The sequence below is a fragment of the Hypanus sabinus genome, chromosome 18 (genome assembly GCF_030144855.1).
Source record: "Hypanus sabinus isolate sHypSab1 chromosome 18, sHypSab1.hap1, whole genome shotgun sequence".
Taxonomy (NCBI): Eukaryota; Metazoa; Chordata; class Chondrichthyes; order Myliobatiformes; family Dasyatidae; genus Hypanus; species Hypanus sabinus.
Genome location: NC_082723.1, coordinates 12809186 through 12830856, shown reverse-complemented (window position 1 = coordinate 12830856; position 21671 = coordinate 12809186). Strand labels below are relative to the sequence as shown.

General features: G+C 43.2%; 1 protein-coding gene across 1 annotated transcript in view; it reads right to left on the bottom strand.

The window, feature by feature from the left end:
• Positions 1 to 21671, bottom strand: part of LOC132407330 (centrosome-associated protein 350-like) — a 171492-nt gene that overhangs the window by 28840 nt on the left and 120981 nt on the right. The window contains exons 21-27 of the mRNA XM_059993673.1: positions 19237 to 19383; positions 16995 to 17170; positions 14908 to 15095; positions 8957 to 9081; positions 5764 to 5869; positions 5162 to 5322; positions 3781 to 3917 (exon numbers count right to left, since the gene is read on the bottom strand). Coding sequence (XP_059849656.1) covers positions 3781 to 3917; positions 5162 to 5322; positions 5764 to 5869; positions 8957 to 9081; positions 14908 to 15095; positions 16995 to 17170; positions 19237 to 19383 — 1040 coding nt within the window. The remainder of the gene's footprint in view (positions 1 to 3780; positions 3918 to 5161; positions 5323 to 5763; positions 5870 to 8956; positions 9082 to 14907; positions 15096 to 16994; positions 17171 to 19236; positions 19384 to 21671) is intronic.

Sequence of the window (21671 nt, the reverse complement as noted above, 5' to 3'; positions counted from 1 at the left end):
CTAGTATGGCATTCCCCCTAGTCGGTCTGTTAACATACTGTGACAGGAATCCATCCTGGACCCACTTAACAAACTTTGCCCCATCTGACCACTTGGAACTAATCAAGTGCCAATCAATATTAGGGAGGTTAAAGTCACCCAAGATAACAACCCTGTTATTTTTGCACCTTTCCAAAATCTGCCTCCCAATCTGCTCCTCGGTATCTCTGCTGCTACCAGGGGGCCTATAAAATACCCCCAGTAGAGTAACTGCTCCCTTCCTGTTCCTGACTTCCACCCATACTGACTCAAAAGAGGATCCTGCTACATTACCCACCCTTTCTGCAGCTGTAATAGTATCCCTGACCAGTAATGCCACCCCTCCTCCCCTTCCCTCCCCCCATCCCTTTTAAAGCACTGAAATCCAGGAATATTGAGAATCCATTCATGCCCTGGTACCAGCCAAGTCTCCGTAATGGCTACTACAACATAATTCCTTGTATGTATCCAAGCTCTCAGTTCATCACCTTTGTTCCTGTTGCTTCTCGCATTGAAGTACACACACTTTAGCCCTTTTACCTTACTACCTTTATACCCTTTATTCTGCTGCTCTTTCCTCAAAGCCTCTCTATTTGTTAGATCTGGCTTTACTCCATGCACTTCTTTCACTGCTCTATCGCTCCGGGTCCCATCCCCTTTGCACATTAGTTTAAACCCTCCCAAACCATGCTAGCAAACCTACCAGCAAGGATATTGCTCCCCCTTGAGTTCAGGTGCAACCCATCCAATCTGTACAGGTCCCACCTTCCCCAGAAGAGAACCCAATGGTCCAAAAATCTAAAACCCAGCCCCCTTGACCAACTCCTCAGCCACACATTTAACTGCCATCTCCTCCAATTCTTACCATCACTATCACGTAGTACTGGCAGCAATCCTGAGAATGCCACCCTTGAGGTCCTGTTCTTCAGCCTTCTACCTAGTTCCTGAAACTCACACTTCAGGACCTCATCCCTCTTCCTGCCTATGTTGTTGGTCCCAACATGTATCACGACTTCTGGTTGCTTTCCCTCTCGTTCCAGGATGTCATGCACCCGGTCAGAGACATCCCGGACCCTGGCACCCAGGAGGCAACAAACCATGCAGGTTTCCTCCTCACATCCACAAAATCTCCTGTCTGCTCCCCTGACTATAGAGTCTCCAATGACGACAGCTCTTCTCTTCTCCATCCCATCCTTCTGCACCACCGAGTTAGATTCAGTGCCAGAGGCCCTGCCACCGTGGCTCACACCTGGTCGGTCGTCCTCACCAACAGCATCCAGGACAGTAAACTTATTATTCAGGGGAATGGCTACAGGAGTGCTCTGCACTACCTTCCTACTCTCCTTCGCTTTCCCCCCCCTCGGACTGTCACCCAACGACCTGCTTCCGGCAGCCTAGGTGTGACTACCTCCCTGTAGCTCTCATCTATGACTGCCTCGTTCTCCCTTATGAGTTGAAGGTCATCCAGCTGCTGCTCCAGATTCCTCACACGGTCTTCCAGATCGCCCAGCCGCAGATGTGGCAGATGTGATTCTGCGGGAGAGGGGAGTTCCCCCAAGACTGCCACATCTCACAGGAGAGGCACATCACCATCTCAGGAGGCATTGTAAAGACTAACTGGGAAAAAACTCGTCCTTCGCCTGTTCTCATCGAAGCCTCTCGAGTCAAAGCCTCAAATCTCCACTCCTTCACTGGCCCACTCACTCACTGGCCGCTTTCCACGATACTATTTATCCTCGATACTAGCTCAGATTTATTTATATTATGTTCTAGGACAGAGATGTGTCAAGGAAGCTAAATTTTATGCCTCTTTTATGTGCATACTAGCCTCCTTAACATTATGAAATATTTAACCCTCGCTGATCCATGATATGACATTATATATCCTTTGAGTGATCGTTGGGAGTGAAGTGGTATGGATGAAGGTGACCTGTACTTGGTTGCCCACATTGCAATCCTCGTGGCAGCTTGTTTGAATTTCTTTTTTCTCTTTCTTTTGCTCACTTTGCTTTCCTTTTATCTACCTTGCTCATTTTCTTTTTGTCCTTGCTCATTTTCTTTTTGTCCTTCCTCATTTTCTATACTCACCCTTTTCTGCCTCCTTTTGACTCCTACCAGCAAATTGCTTATCATTTTACAGGCAGGAACAACTACATGCTTAGAGCAGTCTTAATGGGCTCAATGGTTTAATTATGGTCCCGTGTATAAAAACAAGAAGTCAGGATGGGGAACAGTTTCTTCTTTCAGGCCATTAGGCTTCTGAACTCCCTGCTGCATCACATTCAGAGTGTCACTGGTTAATCTGTTCTGTACCTTACAATATTTAATTTATACACCTTAGTTTATTTAAGTGTAGTCCATCAGTAGAATTCATCGTTACTTTCAGAAGTTATTGTGTGGTATGTGTGTTACATATACTACTGTGCTTTACATCTTGGTTTGGAGAAAAGTCTCATTTGAGGTTATCCATGTATATAGTTAAATAAATAATAAACTTGACTTCACGAACAAAGGAATATCTGCAGATGCTATAAATCCAAGGAACACACACAAACTGCTGGAGGAAATCAGCAGGCCAAGCAGCATCAGTGGAAAAGAGTACAGTTGTCATTTCAGACCATCAGGAGTGGAAAGAAAGATGAGGAGTCAGTGTAAGAAAGTAGGGGGAGGGGAGTAAGAACACATGGTGATAGGTGAAACGGGGGGGGGTAAGTAATTGGAAGTTGAGTGGTGAAAGAGATAAAGGGCTAGAGAAGGGGGAATCTGATAGGAGAGGACTTGACTTCTGTCTTATCCACATGGGACAACAGCAGAGGATTATAACATTCCTGATGTTAATGAAGTTAAAGGTTTCCACTTTTGGAGTGTGTTCACCATGTACATGATACACACAACATATGTTCAAAAGTTTTTGGTAGGAAGCATTTAGCTACAGCCTATGTATGATAATAATTTGATCCATTTATCACAATTTGTGGCTTTTCTAGTAGACAATCGAGGGATAGCAAGCTACAACAGGAGGCCCAAATGATTTCTTCCCCCACGCCCAGTCTTTTTTTCCCCCAAGGCAAGGATTTCGACAATAAAGCCACAGTTGCTGCAGTAACCGGTAACATTGACCCCCAAAGCCAACTTCAGTTCCAGCACTCATTCCAAATGCAATAACTGCCCATTTACAGGTCAGATTTCAACATCAGCAATGGATAAAATATGACAAGAAAATTAGTCGCATATTGAAGGTCACAATCTACACTCAGTGGCTACTTTATCCGGAGTGGAGCCCAGTGTGGTCTTCTGCTGCAGTAGTCCATCCACTTCAAGGTTTGACATGCTGTGCATTCAGAGATGCTCTTCTGCACATCACTACTGTAATGCATTGTTATTGCAGTTACTGTCGCCTTGCTGTCAGCTTGAACCAATCCGGCCATTCTCCTCTGGACGCTCTCATTAACAAGGTATTTTGCCCACAGAACTGCTGCTCATTGGATGTTCTTCGTTTCTCGTACTGATCTCCGTAAACACTGGAGACTGCTAAACGTGAAAATCTCAGGTGAGCAGTTTCTGAGATCACATTTCTTCCCCATTCTGATGCTTAGTTTGAACAACAACTGAACCTCTTGAGCATGCTTTTATGCATTGTGGTGCCAACACATGCTTAACTGATTAGAAATTTGCATCAATGCGCAGTCATACAGGTGTGCCTAATAAAGTGGCCACTGAGTGTACTTGCATGGTTCCAGACATTTCCTATCATCTCTGTACCTGAGTGGCTGAGGAAAATCCATTTGTGACTTGTACCAGGCCGCAGCAGGGGTCTTAATTCGAGGCTTTAGAACTTGGTTGACATCAGTGTCCAAAATCAATTCGGCTTGTGTTTTACTGATAAAGGTATCATATGCCTGCAATACAAACAGCAGAAATGTAACAGTGCCTAACTCTGGGCTAGTGATGAAACACGGGCTTCAAAGAACAACTTCATAACAAACAAGTAACTCAGTTATCTGGCATTTTAACCAAATCTCACTCTGAATCTGTGTGTCTCTTGAACATTTTCCATAATCTTTCAATTACTAATACGAAATTATTCTTATCAATTGATTATTTTTGTTTTAATACAGTGGCTTCCTTTTTTCTTGCGATTTATACTTCTTATCCAAAGTTCTAAAAAATTCAGAATCTCCAATGCAACCTCCAATCTGCATGTATCCAAATAACAAAAAAAATTAATTGGGTAGATTTCTCATTGAAATGTACTATATGTTGAAAAGACGAGAAAGGATGGATGTGGAAAGGATGTTTCCTATGGTGGGGGTATCCAGAACCAGAGGGCATAGATTCATAATTGAGGGGTGACCTTTTAGAATACAGGTAAGGAGGATTTTTTTTAGCTAGAGAGTAGTGAATCTGTGGAATGGTCTGCCACAGACTGTGTGGGAGGACAAATCCATGCATACATATAATTAAGGTGGAAGTTGATTGTTTCCTGATGGGTCAGGGCATCAAAGGATATGTCGAGAAGGCAGGTCTATGCAGTTGAGTGGAATGGGATCAGCCATGGTGGAATGGCGGAGAAGACTAGATGGGTTGAATGGCTTAATTCTGTTCTTGTGCTCTTATGGTCTATGCTTCGGATGTCTTGAGGAAGTCAACAGTGGTATATTTATTTGTCAATGTAGAAAGAAGTTCGTGCATTTATTTTGTCTTCTTCATAAATTTCAGATATCAGAGAGCATTTTACAAGGACCAAAGATTTCTTTTGGAGGTGGCGTCACTATGATAATATAGGAAACTTGGGAACCAAATCAACAAGAGCAAATTCTCAAACACCAATATCAATTAGCTTTCCAGTGTACCTCAAAAAATCTACTGCTCCTCTTCGACTTATGATCAGGGACTTTTGTAAAATCCATTTTAGGCCTTAGCTTATACCTCATCTGAGGGAAGACATCTTTCATACTGCAGCACAAATGCACTGGTGTTATCAGCTTAGACTTGCGTGTTTGAGTGGGATTTATAGCCAGTGCACTTTAGATTATTGGAGACAGGAGTGTTATCCACTGCTACTGACAGAAATGCAACAGCATTCTTTCAATGATAAGGGTCATTGACAATAAGTTGTTCTCATTTCATGTATGCAACAAACCTCCAGCTGCCTGCACAGATCAGCTTCCTCCATCTTTAACTTCTCCCTCTGCTGTCTCCTTTGCGCATTCTCTATGCTGCCCAGCTTCATCCTGGGGCTTGCCAGCTCATGTCTCAGTGGGGAGGTGTGGGGTTCTCCATCTGTTGACTCTGCACCCATTTCTGTAATGGAAAATATTTCTGTTTCACCTCAAGGCTGACATCTTATCAGCTGTTGTGGGAATGGGTAACGGTATCTGGAACTTGCTGTACAACCAGTCACTATTTTAAAACAATTGGCCATATATTGCAGCCCAACACTGACCAAGGCAAATATGACAACATAGAATGAGCTATTTTAATAGTATAGCTGTATTAAATTTTAGCCATGACCTATTATTTTAAAATGTGTGCTTTTCATTATTTTAAAATCTACAGTCCTTTTCTCTACACAGATTTTGATAAGGATAAATAATTGGATATCAATCCTGAGAAATGGGAGTTTATATAGGATACAAATCAGATACAGTCATCTTGACAAAAGCAACAGATCTCCCAACACTTCCCAGCAGTAAAATTAACATAATCTCAGTCGTCAAAGCAATAGACAGATTCTCTTCTTACCTCTGATGAGAAAAGCTTTTCCTGATTGAATCTTGCCTGCTTTCATCATTAACTTTTCAGAAGGTTCAAAAACTGTACAGATTGGTTTCAAAGTTTCAGCTGGTTTCTGCAATGGAGAAATACAGATATTAAGGAGGTATCAGTTAACCACAAACTTTGAAGCATAAAGTCGAATTCTACAGGAATAGATTGGTCAGAAGGTATGGTACACCTCAGCCGTACTTTAAACCCAAGAGACTTGACATTGTTAATCCTCGGTTATGAAGTAGGTCATTCCAGGGTAGTCTGTATGGGGGGTAATCTGCTAAGATTGGAGCTCTCAATAATGGATCCGATTGTTAGATCACTGTCTTCTTTCTATTTCCAAGGGGTGCATTCTGAGAGCTATCAAACACAAACCTCTAATTAGTGAAGTATTCTCTACATTGACAGACATTCATAATCCCTGAGGACAGCCAAAAGCATCAATGGAAACAGCTAGAAGACAACAGGCTCCTTTTGGTCATTGACAAATTGTCACAGCTTCGGTTTTACCATTCTCAGCCAATCAGGCACACACTTACATCGATAATCTTAACAAAAGCAACATCTTTAGATGTTAGATAGGGCTGATCAAGACTTTTCAAAAGAAAAAGAGGATACCACATCAAAACTACTCAATTCTCAAAAGGCTTTCCTGGCTAGACATGCGGGGGATCTTTCCCATGGCTGACGATGCAACAAGCAAGGTGCACAGTTTCGGAATAAGAGGTAGGGTATTTAAGACTGAGATAAAGAGAAATTTCTTCACTCAGACTGTGGTAAACTTTAAGATGATCTATTCAAGAAGTCCGTGGTAGCTAAGTCATTGTCTTCATTTAATTCAGAGATTGATAGACTTCTGGATATGAAGGGATGTGAGGAGAGTACAAAAATAGTAGAGGTAGAAAAACAACCAATATCATCATGAATGCTGGAGCAGGCTTGATGAGGCATTGGGCTACCACTGTTCCTATTTCCTATCATCTTTTGCTTTATTATATTTGTTGATAATATTATTACTTCATTTTGTAACACTGTAAAATGAAAGTACCCATTAACCTGCAAGTTTAAGTTTCAGTAGAAATGTTAATCCCCCACTCTCAACTAAGCAAGTCCCTAGATACTGCCTGAACTGTTAAATCTACATGATCCTCAGTCCATATTTCACAAGAAGGAGAATAGTTTTAACTTGGATAATCAAGAAGCAGAATTAAAATAGGTAGATTTAAGAAAAAAGCATACGACAGAAAACATGAGTCAGTGGCAACATCGAGCATAGCATAAATCAAGAAGATAGAGGTGCATGTAACAAGTGTAATACAATCACCACGGTGGCCTCATATACTGTAGACTCAACAAACCAAATTACCAGAAGTAGCAAAGATGACAAATTCATTGTGTATAAGAAGTAGTGTTCCAGATCTATATGTTGGGGAACTAACAAAGAAATGGCATATTATGGATTGAGTGTTATGCAATTAGAAAATGCTATTTAATAATCTATAAATCATCTGCCATTTATAACCTTTATGAGTCTTTAAGGACGAGTCATCAAAATATGATAGACCCTTATTTTGAATCAAAATGATTTTATTCAATCTGAAACCAAGGTCTTCAATCATAACTACAACCTAGAATGGCAATAGTTGATTGAGAAACTACTTTGAAATGTATTATAGAGTACAAAAATCCAACAGGAAAAGTGATCTAGCCATGGCTAATAAGTTAAAGGGAGTGTTACATCAAAATAAAAGCCTTATAATGTTGTCAAAAAGATCAGTAAAGATAAGCAAGCATGCAGAAAATTTCAGAATTCAACAAACAATATCAAAGGAGTTGACAAAAGGAAGGAAGAATGGGAGACCTGTGGCCAGGTATAAAAGCAATGATTTATCTTCTATAAATATATAAAAACTAAATGATTAGCAGTAGTTGTCTTGGGTCCCTTACAGTCTGAGGCATGATAAATTACATCAGAGAGCAAGAAAGCAGCAGAGAAATTAATTAAATTCTTTGCATTTGTCTTCAAAAGCAGCACAGAAAATCTCCTGTAAATAACAGATCCCAAATGAATGTGAAAATGTGAAATTAGAATTTAAAAAGTAATAGAAAAATAAAGGGATTGAATTCTGATCAAACTTCTCACCTAATGGAACATTGTGAAAGAAGTGGCTATGAAAATAATGGATCTTCCAAATTTCCATTCATTCTATAATCATTTATGATTTAAAAAAGTGCCCACAACCCACCATTAGGAAAAGAGAGAGAGGGAGAGAAAACAGTGAACTTAATCTGACAAGGTCCAATCCTTGGATTAATTTGGTGAACCATCACTCCAATCGCTCTAGAGTACATATCTCTTTGCTTGGTAGGAAGAGCAGAGATGTACACAATATTCCAGATTCAGTTTCATGAGGAGCCATAAAGGACCAGGAAACATCAGTCTGCTGGACTGACAAAGGCATGGTTGAGGGAGGGGAATGAGGATGGTGAAATACAGCAAAATAGCTTTCGCACTGCCACTCAATGGGAGAAAGTCTTGCTGCGTTTTACTGTTAAAAATTATCCATGACCAACAAGACCACTTAGTTCGGACTGAAGTTAAAACTTTATCTTAAAGTTGAGAGCAGAATTTAGTGACTAATTCCCCACAGTCTTTACACATTGAAGAATATCAGCTACCAGTTTGTGAACATCCAGGAATGAAAAGGTTAATGTATGGGAGGGGGTTGGGGCAGAGGGTGGTTTTGATAACTCTGGGTTGAGTTTAGAATAAATAGATCTCATTGAAACTATCATATATTTAAAGGCTGACATAGAGTTGAGGTGGAGAGGATGGTTTCTTTAGTGTGGAAGTCCAAGACCAGTGGGCACAGTCTCAGAACACAAGGACATCCCATTAAAACAGCGATGAGGAAGAATTTCTGAAGCCAGAGTGGTGATTCTGTGGAATTCATTGCCACAGACAACTGCGAAGGCCAAGTCTTTGGGTATATTTAAAGCAGAGGTTGAATGGTTCTTGATCAGTAAATGCATCAAAAGTGAAGAGGAGAAGGCGGGAGAATGGGGTTGAGGGGGGGAAATAAATCAGCCATGACGGAATGGCAGAGCAGACTCAATGGGCCAAATGGCCTAGGTCTGCTGGTCTTGCAAACACTAATATTATGCTTACCACAGTCTGCTGCCCTCTATTTAGTTCATCCAAAGAAAAGTCTGCAGCCAATGTCATTATTTTGTTGATCTCAAGGTGCTTGCTTGATTCTGGGTTGCTGGAATATTCTACAGCATTCCTGTTATCTAATTTAGATGAGAGAAAGATGCAAGAAGGGTAATATCTCATGCCATAACACATACAGGAGATCACAGTAATAGGGTCAGGCATGTTTACAGTGCCAACATTGGCTGGAGAACTCCTCAATTCGTGAAAGTGTAACTTGTATTTATGCACAAATTTCAATCACCTCAACAGTAAGTGTGTTTACTATTGTAGAAAATGCAACAATTAACTTGTAGTAAGGTGATCTATTTTTACTGATTGTAAGAGATTTAAAAACACAAATCACTAAAGTACCCAAGGAGATATACATTAGAAAAGTGAAGTTCCTTTTAGGGGCACAGAACTAAAAATCAGGGAAGTCACCTACAAATTGGCTATGTCACACCTGGAGACCTGTGAACACTTTTTGCCTCTGTACCCGGATGCCTCTGATGTGAAATCTCAAATGAGCCGTACAGGAACAAGATAGATTGGCTGGTTGAGCGGTGTTGCAATAATACCCTTGGACTCAAAGCCATCACCACCAAGGAATTGATTGTGGACCAGGAATGGGATGTCAGGAGGATATCCACCAGTCCTTATTGAGGGATCAGTGATGGAAAGGTTGAGCAACTTTGAGCTCCTGGATGTCAACATCTCAGAGCATCTACCCTGCAATAACATACAAGGCACACCAGCAGAGCTTGATGAGATTTGGTATGTCACCAAAGCACCTTGCAAAGTTCAACAGATTTTCAGTGGGGAGCATTCTTGCTGGTTGCATCACAGCCAGCCCAGTATGAAGTCTCCAATGCATAAGAGGCTGCAGGGGGTTAGAGACTCAACCATCATGGGCCTCTCCCCACCATCGAGGACATCTTCAAGAGGCAGAGCCTCAAGAAAGCTGCATCCATTATTAAAGACTCTCAGCATCTGGGACATGCCCTCTTCATGTTAGTACCCTCAGGGAGAAAGTACAGGAGTCTGAAGACACATACTCAACATTTTAAAAATAGCTCCCCCCCCCCCACTATCAGATCTCTGAGTGGGCAATGAACCCATGAACTCTACCTCATTATTCATCTTTTGCACTATTTATTTTTGTAACTTAAAATAATTTTTGATTTGCACTGTACTGCTGCCACAAAACAGCAAGTTTCATGACATTTGTCAGTGATAAAAAACCAGATTCGGTTTCTGTCTATTGCAATACCCAACTGTCATTTACTCCTGCTTTTAAATGCTTACACCTATCTTACAGTTGGTCTGTATCTTTGTCAAATACTGAGTTTTGAAAGGTAATGATCCCCGAATTAATCTCAACAAGAAGCCAGCCAACAATCCCAGTGATAAGATGTCATTGAATAGGGCCCCTAATGCACAATGTGAAAACATGCCAAAGCATATTGTTGCCGACTAAACCCATAATAGCTGGCAGGAATTGGCAAGTTCTCAAATCTCTTTGAAGGTTCAGTAGTAATTAGTTTTGATTTATTAATGCCACACTCCCATGCAGAGTGCAGAGTATTAAAACCCTCATCTGTTTATGATACTTATTGAAAGTATCATCAAGCTCTTTGACTAATTCCATGGGATCCACTGTTTACCCCACTTCCTTTCAACACTTAGCACAATCTTTTCCTGTTAGGGAAGGAAAACTTTCATTTTGAATCCCGACATGCTTTTGCCCTGGTATCAGCCAAGGCTCATTGGGGGAACACTCCCAACACTGTCAGAACTTTAAACTCATGCTTTACTCCAGGGACATTTGGGAGAGGCTGAGTCTGCCCTTCCTAATGAATGCAACTGAACCGATTTGTTATGTTTGAAGAGCAGAAGAGTTTATCTGAGCCAGTATTTATCCTTTAATCAGCATCACAGGGAAAGATGATTTTATCCTACACTTATAATATTAGAGACCACTCAGCCCATTGTCCATGTTGACTCCCAGAGGATTAATCACATCAGCCCCGTTCCTTCCCTATTAACTTCCATTGAAAATACCAGCACATCTTTGGGATACGGATAGAAACTGGAACCCCCACTGAAAACACACACAATCACAGAACAAACTTGTAAGCTACACAGAGACAGCACTCAAGAACAGAATCATACTTCTTACCTGGAGCAAAGAGGCAGCAGTACTAACTGTTGTTCCACTGTGTTGCTACTGTCACAAACTATCTGTTGCAGTATCCATATTACAGACGGTGACAGAAGCTTAAAGTAAACTTACTGGTTTAATAGAGCATCAGAACTTCTTAAGGTTGTAAAATTAACAACACAGAAGCAACTAGCTATTTCTGAGTGACATTAGCAGCCTCCTCACCAATCAGGTGCAGATTTATGCTGCAGACTGTGCTCATTATCAGTTGGTTTGTACTACAACCCTCTTACAGAGTTTATGACTGTATCACAGTCTTGCATTCTGTCTGCTGTCACTCTTGTTCACACTGATGATTTTGCTCAACATTTTTTGGGGAGTTCTGTGAGCACAGGACTGGACTGCAATTTGGTAAACTGGTTTGCTATTGTCACAAGTACTGAAGTACAATGGAAAACCTGTCTCGCATACCGTCTGTATAGAACAGCTCATCACAATGGTGCAGCATTGAGATAGTACATGGTAAAATAATACCAAATGCAGAATAAAGTCAAATAAATACTTCTTGGGCTTCCAGCCAGGTACAGATATTAATTATAACTAATGATTTGATGACAGACTACCATCTTCATCAGGGATGATGCCCAGGCCATGTCCAGTCCGGTGGTATTTATATCCCACTAGTCTGTCCCACCTGATTGGTTAGTCCTCATCCAATCAGGTTTCTGCTCTCCCACCTTGTTTACAGTCAAATTCCAGTTCTTACTTAGAGCGAGACGTTCATCTTAGTTAAAATTCTTTTCCTCTAGTTTTATTTCAATGGCTTCCTTTACCAGGTGATCCCAAAAGCCACTGGCGTGGCACAGTAGTTTTGTGGCATTGAAGTCAGTCCTATGGCCATTGTGAATGCAGTGCTCTGTTATCACTGATTTCTCTGGGTGACCCAAATGGATTCACCTCCTGTGCTCCTTGATGCGGGTCTCTACCGTGTGTCCTAGCAGGCCACTATACGTTGCTCCGCATTCACAGGGAATCCTGTAAACGCTAGCTGACCCAAGTCCCAGAGTCATCTTTGACCTACATAAACTATGATTTGAGTTTCCTTATGAGTTTGTGGATGGTATTAATCCAGTATTTCTTCAGGATCCTGGCGATCCTTCCAGGAACCTTGGAAAAATAGGGAAAACAGGGGTAGCAATAGATTCCTCCTCATTGTTAGGTTTCCTGGCTTTTCCGTTGGCCTGACTGAATGCACAACGCTCCCTCAGAACAACTACAAGGTGAAGGAAATCAATTGAGTGGATACCTTCTTGAGTGGAAAACTACGGTACTTATTCAAACAAGAGGACACGAGTTGAGAGTTAGGGGGCAAAAGTTTAAGGGTAGCACGAGGGGGAGGGTGGTAGCTGTGTGGAATGAGCTTCCAGTAGAAGTGGTAGAGGCAGGTTTGGTATTGTCATTTAAAGTAAAATTGAATAGGTATATGGACAGGAAAGGAATGGAGGGTTATGGGCTGAGTGTGGGCCAGTGGGATTAGGTGAGAGTAAGCGTCGGCACGGACTAGAGGGGCCGAGATGGCCTGTTTCCGTGCTGTAATTGTTATATGGTTACTGCACCAATGGCTTTTGAGACCACCTGATAAAGGAAGCCACTGAAATAAAACTACAGGGGAAAAATTTTGACAAAGATGAAGGCCTTGCTCTAAGTAAGAACTGGAATTCACTTGCTAACAAGGTGGGAGAGCAGAAACTTGATTGGATGAGGACAAACCAATCAGGAGGGATGGACTACAGGGTTATATATACCACTGGACTAGACATGTCCAGACATCAGCCCTGATGAAGGTGGCAGAGTTTGTCAACAAAACGTCAGTACAGGGATACCTGTACCCATCTGGAAGCCCGAGAAGAGAGTTTATTCATCACATATGCCAGGGAAGCACTAGATCCGTTTTCAGAATAAATTGTTACAAGTACAGGTAAGATACACTGGCAGACATCAAGGTGCAGGATCAGAGCAAGGTAGACTGAGAGGTAAAGAATGCATCTTATTGTACTAGGGAAAAATTCAAAAGTCCTAAAATAGCGGGATTAGGAGCAAAAGGAGATATCCAGATGCATGTCTGGAAAGTCCATGTAAGCTTACCATTTAGCATTTCAGCATTTAAATCAGACTGGACCCAATACGAACAAAACAGAGCAAAGCTACCTTGACAGAGTATGAGAACCGCTGCAAAGCTAGGGTCATGGAGGCCAATTGATCTTAGACATCACGTGGGTAGTTGTGCCCATCACACAGCCAGTGGAGGCAACTTTTGGCAAGTGACAGCCATCACGATGTGGGAAAGAACCCAGACTGACCAAGGAAGAAAGGGGAAGCATCTGGGAACAAGTAACACTGGGTGGTCTGGGCAGGGTCAGGATGGGGCTGGAGATCTGAGGAGACCAAAGGTTTCTTCCTGAGATGTGGGGGCAGGACTCCTGCTTCAGCAGGCTGACAAGGCAAAATTATAAATCTCCCCTGGGTTCCTCAGGCCCCTGTGGATGTCGTCAACAGCACACTATTAAAATAACAATTCCATATGGCCACATTCTGAGTGCTTTTAACTGGACAAGAACGTAGGCATCCAATTTATACAGTAAGGTCCCACCAACAACAAAATAATTTTCAGATCATCAGCTTGCAATGAAGTTAATTGAAGGATAAATGTTAGCGTGGTCACAAGAAATAACTCCCCTGTTCTTCATATAAATCAATACTATATTTTGCTTCCACCTATGGGGTAGTAAATGGTCACCAGATTAACTTCTCAGCTGATGGTTGGCACCTTGGATGCTGCAACATTCTTTCAGTACTCAGCTTACACTTGGGATGTGAGGTGCTGATCATACTGCTCCTCGGTTTCCGACCTACTCCTATCCAGGAGGAAGAGCATAAGGGAAAGGCTAATACAGAGGACAAAACTTTCCAGAAAATAAATTTTAAATATACAGTACAAGAAATGGTGGATTTAATTTGTGTTTAAGACAGCATAATGTGCTTGGAAGTATAAGGAGTGAGTTTTAAACTAATACTATTTACAGTATGCAAGATTTGGAAGCTGCAGTGCAAATACCACCACCTCTACAATTTCCCACTAAAATCAGCTTTAAGGCTTTTCATACCTGGAGAGTGATTCATTAACCCAGACCATTTTTCATGTAGTTGTGATTATGCTTACAAATTATAAAGCACATAATTAAATTCTCCTATTTTTATATCATCAGTTCAAGAACAGGGGCAATGTCTCTCCATTAATGGCCAATTGGGTTTGGAGTTGTGGGAGCACAAGAGACTCCAGATACTGGAATCTGAAATAAAATACAGCTGCTGGAGGAACTCAGCAGCGTCCAAGGAGGAGATGAGACTCTTCATCTGGGCCAGGTGAAGGATCTGGTCCCAAATCTTTGGCTGCTGTCCACTTCTCTCCATTGGCGCTCCATTTTCCAACAAGTTTCCCCGGTATTGTGTGTTGCTCTTGGAGTTGTGGGTGGTGGGCGGTGAAAAGCTGATGTTATCTTACAGGAAACGTCAGAAAATGAAGAGGATAAAGATCATGCTTAACCCTCTCACACACACACTTCCTGCAAGCCAGTTACTGGGCTGCAACCACAAGCACCAGGCTGGTGACAGAAGGATCAACATGTGATGTGAGAAGTAGAAGAGAGGATCTAGCAAGTGATTACAAATAGAAACCCAACAAAATAATACAGCTGAAGAGTACCTGTCTCTGTGGAAGGGTCCCATATGCTCAGAACCTGCTCCCTGACTTGAGGACCCCAGGTGGCCAAAGTCTCCGTCCCAGTCCTGTGAACAACAGGTTCCTCTGTGTCTGAAGAGTGCTTCCATGCCAACACACTCATGGTCTGTTTCTGCGGCCTGAAGACCTGGTCCTCAGTTTTAGGAAGGAACCTATTAAATGCAAAAGGGTACATGCATCCTCATCTCAGTCAAACAATGAATCCACAGAGCAGCTGTTGAAAAAGCACAGGTGGCCAAAAGCACACGGGCAACACGCTTTCAGAGTCGCTACCCCTTCAGCTACCGAAGATGTGCAACAGCTTTCTTGTGGTTCAAAACTAAAGGAATTCAATTAAAGACGTTATTAACAACACTTTTTTGGACTAAATTGTGGTAAACTATCATGGTAAATAGTGGAGAGGCAAGTGAGGGCAAAGTGGACTCAAGAGATGTGCCCTGCTGGTGCGCTGCAAAATCAACACACTTGGAACTGGTTGGAGTGGGCGATTCGGAGGGGAGAAGGCAGGATGAAGGAGTTACAGTGCCCGTCCAACTTACCCAGATGTGAGTGTGGATCGCTCTGAGCGCCAAGCCGATTTGGTGATGCCAAGAACGGCTTCTTTGGCAGAGAAATCCAGGTCCAAAGCGAAATGCTGTGTGGCGTGTTCTAGGCCCGAAGTGATTCGCCGTGGCAAGGCCAGAGTCCTAATGCGAGCTATAATACACTGTTTGGACAATCTAAATGCCAACCGAGATGGACTGTAAAGGCAAGGGTGTCAGGAATTGGGCGAGGTTGGATCGCTTTAAGCTCTTAACCAATTTGGAGAGGTTGATAATGGCTTCTTCAGCAGTAAAATCTAGGCCTGGAATGATTCGCCGCAGCGGGGCCCGGTTCCTCATGTAAGGTTTGGACAAAATAAACACCCGCCCAGAGAGTCTGGTGTCTTCTCTCTCCATGATGCTCAGTCTATGAGATGCCCCTGGCTGCTGTGGTTTGTGTCTGTGAACTGTGCAGTAATTTGCCCCACTAATACGATGAACTAAATACTGAGGCTTTGGGTCTACTCCGATCTGCTCCGGGGATTCAGATCTAAGGACTCAGTTTGGTTCAGAATGCTGTTGTTAGTCTTTGCTTCTGTTGTTTGCATAATTTGTTCTGGTTTTTTTTCCTCCTTCTCTGTGGGCACTGCAGAGTTGGCCTTATTTTTTTTTTAATTGGGTTCTTTCGGGTTCCTTGCTTTATGATTTCCTGTTAAGCAAACGGATCTCAAGGTTGTATGATCTATACATTTTTTGATAATAAATGCACTTTGAAACTTTGAGTCTTTGTATTGTTGATTTCCCTCAACTCCTCTCAGATCAAGGAGACACCATGGTCTTCAGCCCCAGCACTCTGTACCTGGTTTCATTTCATTACTGTTTTGCAACTCAAATAGAGCAGGGTAAGGGATGCTGCCTACTGGAATGGGATATAGAAGGGAAAAGCCCACAGATGGGACAGGGGAAGGGGTGGTATCCACTGTGGTGGGCAAGGCTAAGATCTGCTGCCCACTGAAATGGGATAGGAAAGGGTTGGTGCCCACTACAATGGGGGAGAGGAAGGGGAGGAGCCCATATGATAGGGCAAAGGAAAGGTAGTGCCTGGTTTGCACGATATTACCAGCTATGAGTGCAGTCCCACCACCATCAGTTTACATCAGCAGCCCAGACTGAACACAGTTCTGGCCTGAGCAAACAATACCTCCAGCCAATATGGAAAAAGAAGTGAAGGGCATTGTTGTAATGTGATTTCCTTTCCATTTTAGGATTACAAAGACAACCATTTCACCCCTCCAGCCTCCACTCAAATTGATTATGGCTGACCAATATGCTATTCCCTCATCCCTTCCTCCACATTGGCATCTGGCCACCTTCCCTAGGCCCAATGGAACTCCTGTATCTGTTTCAGGTTGAAAATCTAGTGATCAGCTTTCTTCACATCTCTGTGTAAGGATCTAAGATGCCTTTTTGTAACCTTGCTGTGTCCTGCCACTGTTGGGCTCAATGGCAGCCATTGGCAGAGTAGCTCACCGTTCATCCAGTTTTCTGTGCACTTCCTTCAGTCGCTCCGTGGCTGAGCTCCCTTCACTCTCGGAGAGTGGCCGAGGGGACGAGAAGCCCACATCTGGGTCAGGCAGGGGACTGGCCATCTGTGTGGATTCACTGTCAGCAGCTGGAGGTGATGAGGTGTCCTGCTCCCCTGAAAACTGAATAGGACACTGGGAGTAGAGTAGAAATGGACCAGGATATTCAGCCACTATGCCAGTGCACAGGGCTGCACGGGGGCCAGAGTCTTAAGAACATGAGAAATAGGACCAGGATTAGGTCATTCGGCCCATCAAGCATGCTCCACCATTCAATAAGGACTGATCTGGCTGTGGACTCAGCTCCACATACCTTCCCTCTCCTCAAATCCTTAATTCCCCTGCTGTGCAAAAATCTATCTGTGTCAGAAATATATTTAATAATGTAGCCCCTGCTGCTTCCCTGGGCAGAGAACACTACTCTCTGGGAAAAGCAGTTTCTCCTCACCTCCATTCTGAATCAATTTCACTGAATCTTGAGGCTATGTCCCCTAGTTCTAGTCTCATTTGCTAGTGAAACCAACTTTCTTGCCTCTGCCTCAGGGGTTCCCAACCTTTCTTATGCCATGGGCCCCTCCCATTAACTGAGGAGTCTGTGGACCCCAGGCTGGGAGCCCCTGCTCTACCTTATCTATCCTTTTCATAATTTTATAACATACCCTTTCATTCTTCTGAATTCCAACAAACCACATAGTTGCTCCTTCTAGAATCAGCTCATGAGCAACAACCACACATCTGACTTGCTTTTTAGTTATTGTTTCAGACCCAATTTCCCTAACACTTGGCTCTACTGAAGGTGTTGCCCTTAGAGTCTTGGAACTTAGGAATCTACATCTCCTTTGAGACCCTTTGGCCCACTATGTCGTGCCAACCATGTAACCTACTCAAGAAACTGGCTAGAATTACCCTACATGGTCAGCACAACATTGTGGGCCGAAGGGCCTGTAATGCGCTGTAGATTTCTATGGTCTATGGTCTACTGCATAACCCTCCATTTTTCTAAGCTCCATGTACCTATCTAAGAGTCTCTTAAAGACTCTATTGTATCTGCTTCCACCACTGTCGCTTGGCGGTGCATTCACACACATCCACCACTCTCTGTGAAAAACTTACTCCTTGTACCTACTTCCGAGCATCTTAAAACTGTGCTCTCCTGTGCTAGCCATTTCAGGCCTAGGGAAAAGCCTCAGGCTATTCACACGATCAATGCCTCTCATTACCTTATACACCTTTGTCAGATCACCTCTCATCCTCCATTGCTCCAAGGAGAAAAGTCCGAGTTCATTCAACCCATTCTCATAAGGCATGCTCCCCAATCCAGGCAACATCCTTGTAAATCTCCTCTGCTCTCTTTACATAGTATCCACATCCTTCCTGTAGTGAGGTGACCAGAACTGAACACAGTACTCCAAGTGGGGTCTAACTAAGGTCTTTTATATTGACCATTCTCTGGCATATTCACTGCATTGAGATGTTCCCTGGGCAAACTGGTCCGACACTATCAGCTCAGCTTGTGTTCACATGCTTGAATAGTCCAACTTAATGTGAACCTGCACCAGTGTCACTTCAAGTGAGGCATGTGAGGGGGCAAGTGCTGTATTACTGGAATGATCAGTGTCAACAGTCTTGGTTGGTGGCAACTTTTTTCCCCAGACCAGGGTAACTCAGTGCTGGAAATAACTGGGCAACTTCCTGATGAACTGGAGAATGGTGCAGTCACTTGGGACCCACTGGAAAGTGATGCGACACATGATCCTTGTTCATGTCACTCTCCCATCTTACTATTAATTATCTGGCTTGAAAACAGTGTAATGAGGTGAAATAATGCAAGGTGATTGTTAGGACAGTGAGACAATTGTAACGAACAATGGGAAACGAGGGAGAAACCCACAGTTCAAGGCAACAGCATCTGAAACATGGCCGCCATTGGCAAAAAAAAAACTGTAAAACAGAAAATGGTCAAGGGACAGAAATGAAAGGAGCACAAAGCTCATGGAGGTTGTCGGGGAGGAGATGGGTGTAGAAAGGGGATGGGGTAGCATTTCCAAAGGGGGGGAAGGTAGGTGAGGATCAATGATGGAAAGGTCCAGTTGTAAGCTGGGGTGGGGGCTCCAGGGGGTTGTTTGAGCTGAAGGTGACTGAGGCTGTAAGGTGGGGACAACAGGAGGCTGGAGGGAGTAACTGCTTACCCAGGGGCATGTGGCAGACCTGCCCAGCTGCCACTGCAGGTGTGCTGTTGATTGATGAATCCGAAAGATCTCTTGCTGCTGCTTCAGGAGGAGCTTCCTCTCCTGGTGCGCAACCTGGCAGGCATTCCGGAGGTGCCGGATCTCTGCCTAGAAATGGGGATGGGTAGGTTAAACCCCGGTAGGTAGGCAGCTAACCAATTAGACTTCAATCCTGTCACCAAAGCTGAGCAGACGCAAGACATTCAATCTCCTCAGTTCCAGGAAAGCAATTTAGATCTTTCATTTTCGTGGTGCTTTTAAATCATCTCAAGACAAGCCAACACACTTTAGCCTGTGAAATGTCTTTGAATAGCTTTCACTTGTGTGTGGTGTCAAAATAATAGCAGGCAACTGGTTCTCCACAAGCAAAAATGTGATAATGACCAAGTTGTCAGCTTACTGATTGCAAGGCGAGAAAGTAGAGAAGGTGATAGAGGGAGACACAAGGTACACTGCAGATGCTGTGGTCAAAGCAACACGTACAACAGGTCGGGCAGCATCTGTGGAAACGAGCAGTCAACGTTTCGGGCTGAGACCCTTCGTCAGGGAGAAATCCCCAGTTTTCTCTCCAAATCACATCGTAACATTTTTTGGCCCCATTTCAAAGAGAATAGGCATAGGCTCTGTATAATTGACTCATCCAGACCTCTGTGCCTTTGACACAGCAGCATCTCCCCAGCATCACAGCTTCAGAAGCCATCACGATCTGACTCAAAAGGCAAAAACACCACCCAACAAGTCATGGTTAATAGCAAGTGCTATTCTAGCATCACCAGTAGTTACTGTTCAGAGTTTTGCTGTCAGCTAGGACTCAGAGTGATTGTTCTGGTACTAAAAGTACAGGCTGAGTTCTATTGGCAATTTCCTATCATGGCCTGCCAGTGGAGCCTATACAGGGTTCTAATGTGCACAGCAACTTGCTGTCTTAGATCTCATGGTGGAATGGATAGCAACAGTATCCACAAATCCATTCATATGGATGAGGGCTATACAGATGCAAACAAAAAAAAGCAAGAGTCAGGTGGAGATTGGACCAGAAATCCTTACAAAGGACTGTGAGAACAGCTGAGAGAATCATAGGGGTTTCCCTACCATCTAGCCTACCATTCTCTACCAAAAGCAACATTAGCAAATTTGCTGATGACACAAAGCTGGGTGGCAATGTGAAATGTCAGGAGGACGTTATGAGAATGCAGGATGACTTGGACAGGTTGGGTGAGTGGGCAAATGTATGGCAGATGCAGTTTAATGTGGATAAATGTGAGGTTATCCACTTTGGTGGCAAGAACAGGAAGGCAGATTACTATCTAAATGGAGTCAAGTTAGGAAAAGGGGAAGTACAACTAGATCTAGGTGTTCTTGTACATCAGTCAATGAAAGCAAACATGCAGGTACAGCAGGCAGTGAAGAAAGCTAATGGCATGCTGGCCTTTATAACAAGTGGAATTGAGTATAGGAGTAAAGTGGTCCTTCTGCGGCTGTACAGGGCCCTGGTGAGACCCCACCTGGAGTATTGTGTGCAGTTTTGGTCTCCAAATTTGAGGAAGGATATTCTTGCTATTGAGGGAGTGCAGCGTAGGTTCACAAGGTTAATTCCCGGAATGGCGGGACTGTCATATGTTGAAAGATTGGAGCAACTGGGCTTGTATACACTGGAATTTAGAAGGATGAGAGGGGATCTGATTGAAACATATAAGATTATTAAGGGATTGGACACACTGGAAGCAGGAAGCATGTTCCCGCTGATGGGTGAGTCCAGAACTAGAGGCCACAGTTTAAGAATAAGGGGTAGGCCATTTAGAACAGAGATGTGGAAAAACTTTTTCAGAGTGGTGGACATGTGGAATGCTCTGCCCCAGAAGGCAGTGGAGGCCAAGTCTCTGGATGCTTTCAAGAGAGAGTTAGATAGAGCTCTTATAGATAGCGGGGTCAAGGGATATGGGGAGAGGGCAGGAACGGGGTACTGATTGTGTATGATCAGCCATGATCACAGTGAATGGTGGTGCTGGCTAGAAGGGCCAAATGGCCTACTCCTGCACCTACTGTCTATTGAGGACATTTATTTATCGGCAGTATTGTGTACGTAGGGCCATTAGTATTATTAATGATCCCACCCATTAATCCATCAACCTCTTTGACTTTATACCACCAGGCAGGAGAACACAATGCACAAAAACAAGAGGGGTCAGGATGAGAAACAGTTTCTTCTGCCAAGCCCTTAGGCTTCTGAACTCCCTGCCACATCACATTCAATGTCACATGTTAATCTGTTCCGTACCTTATAATAATTAATATTAATACACCTTAGTTTGTTATTTATGTGTGATTCAAGTGTAGATTTTATCCTTACCTTCATACATATTCATGTGTTATGTATACTACTGTGCTTTACACTC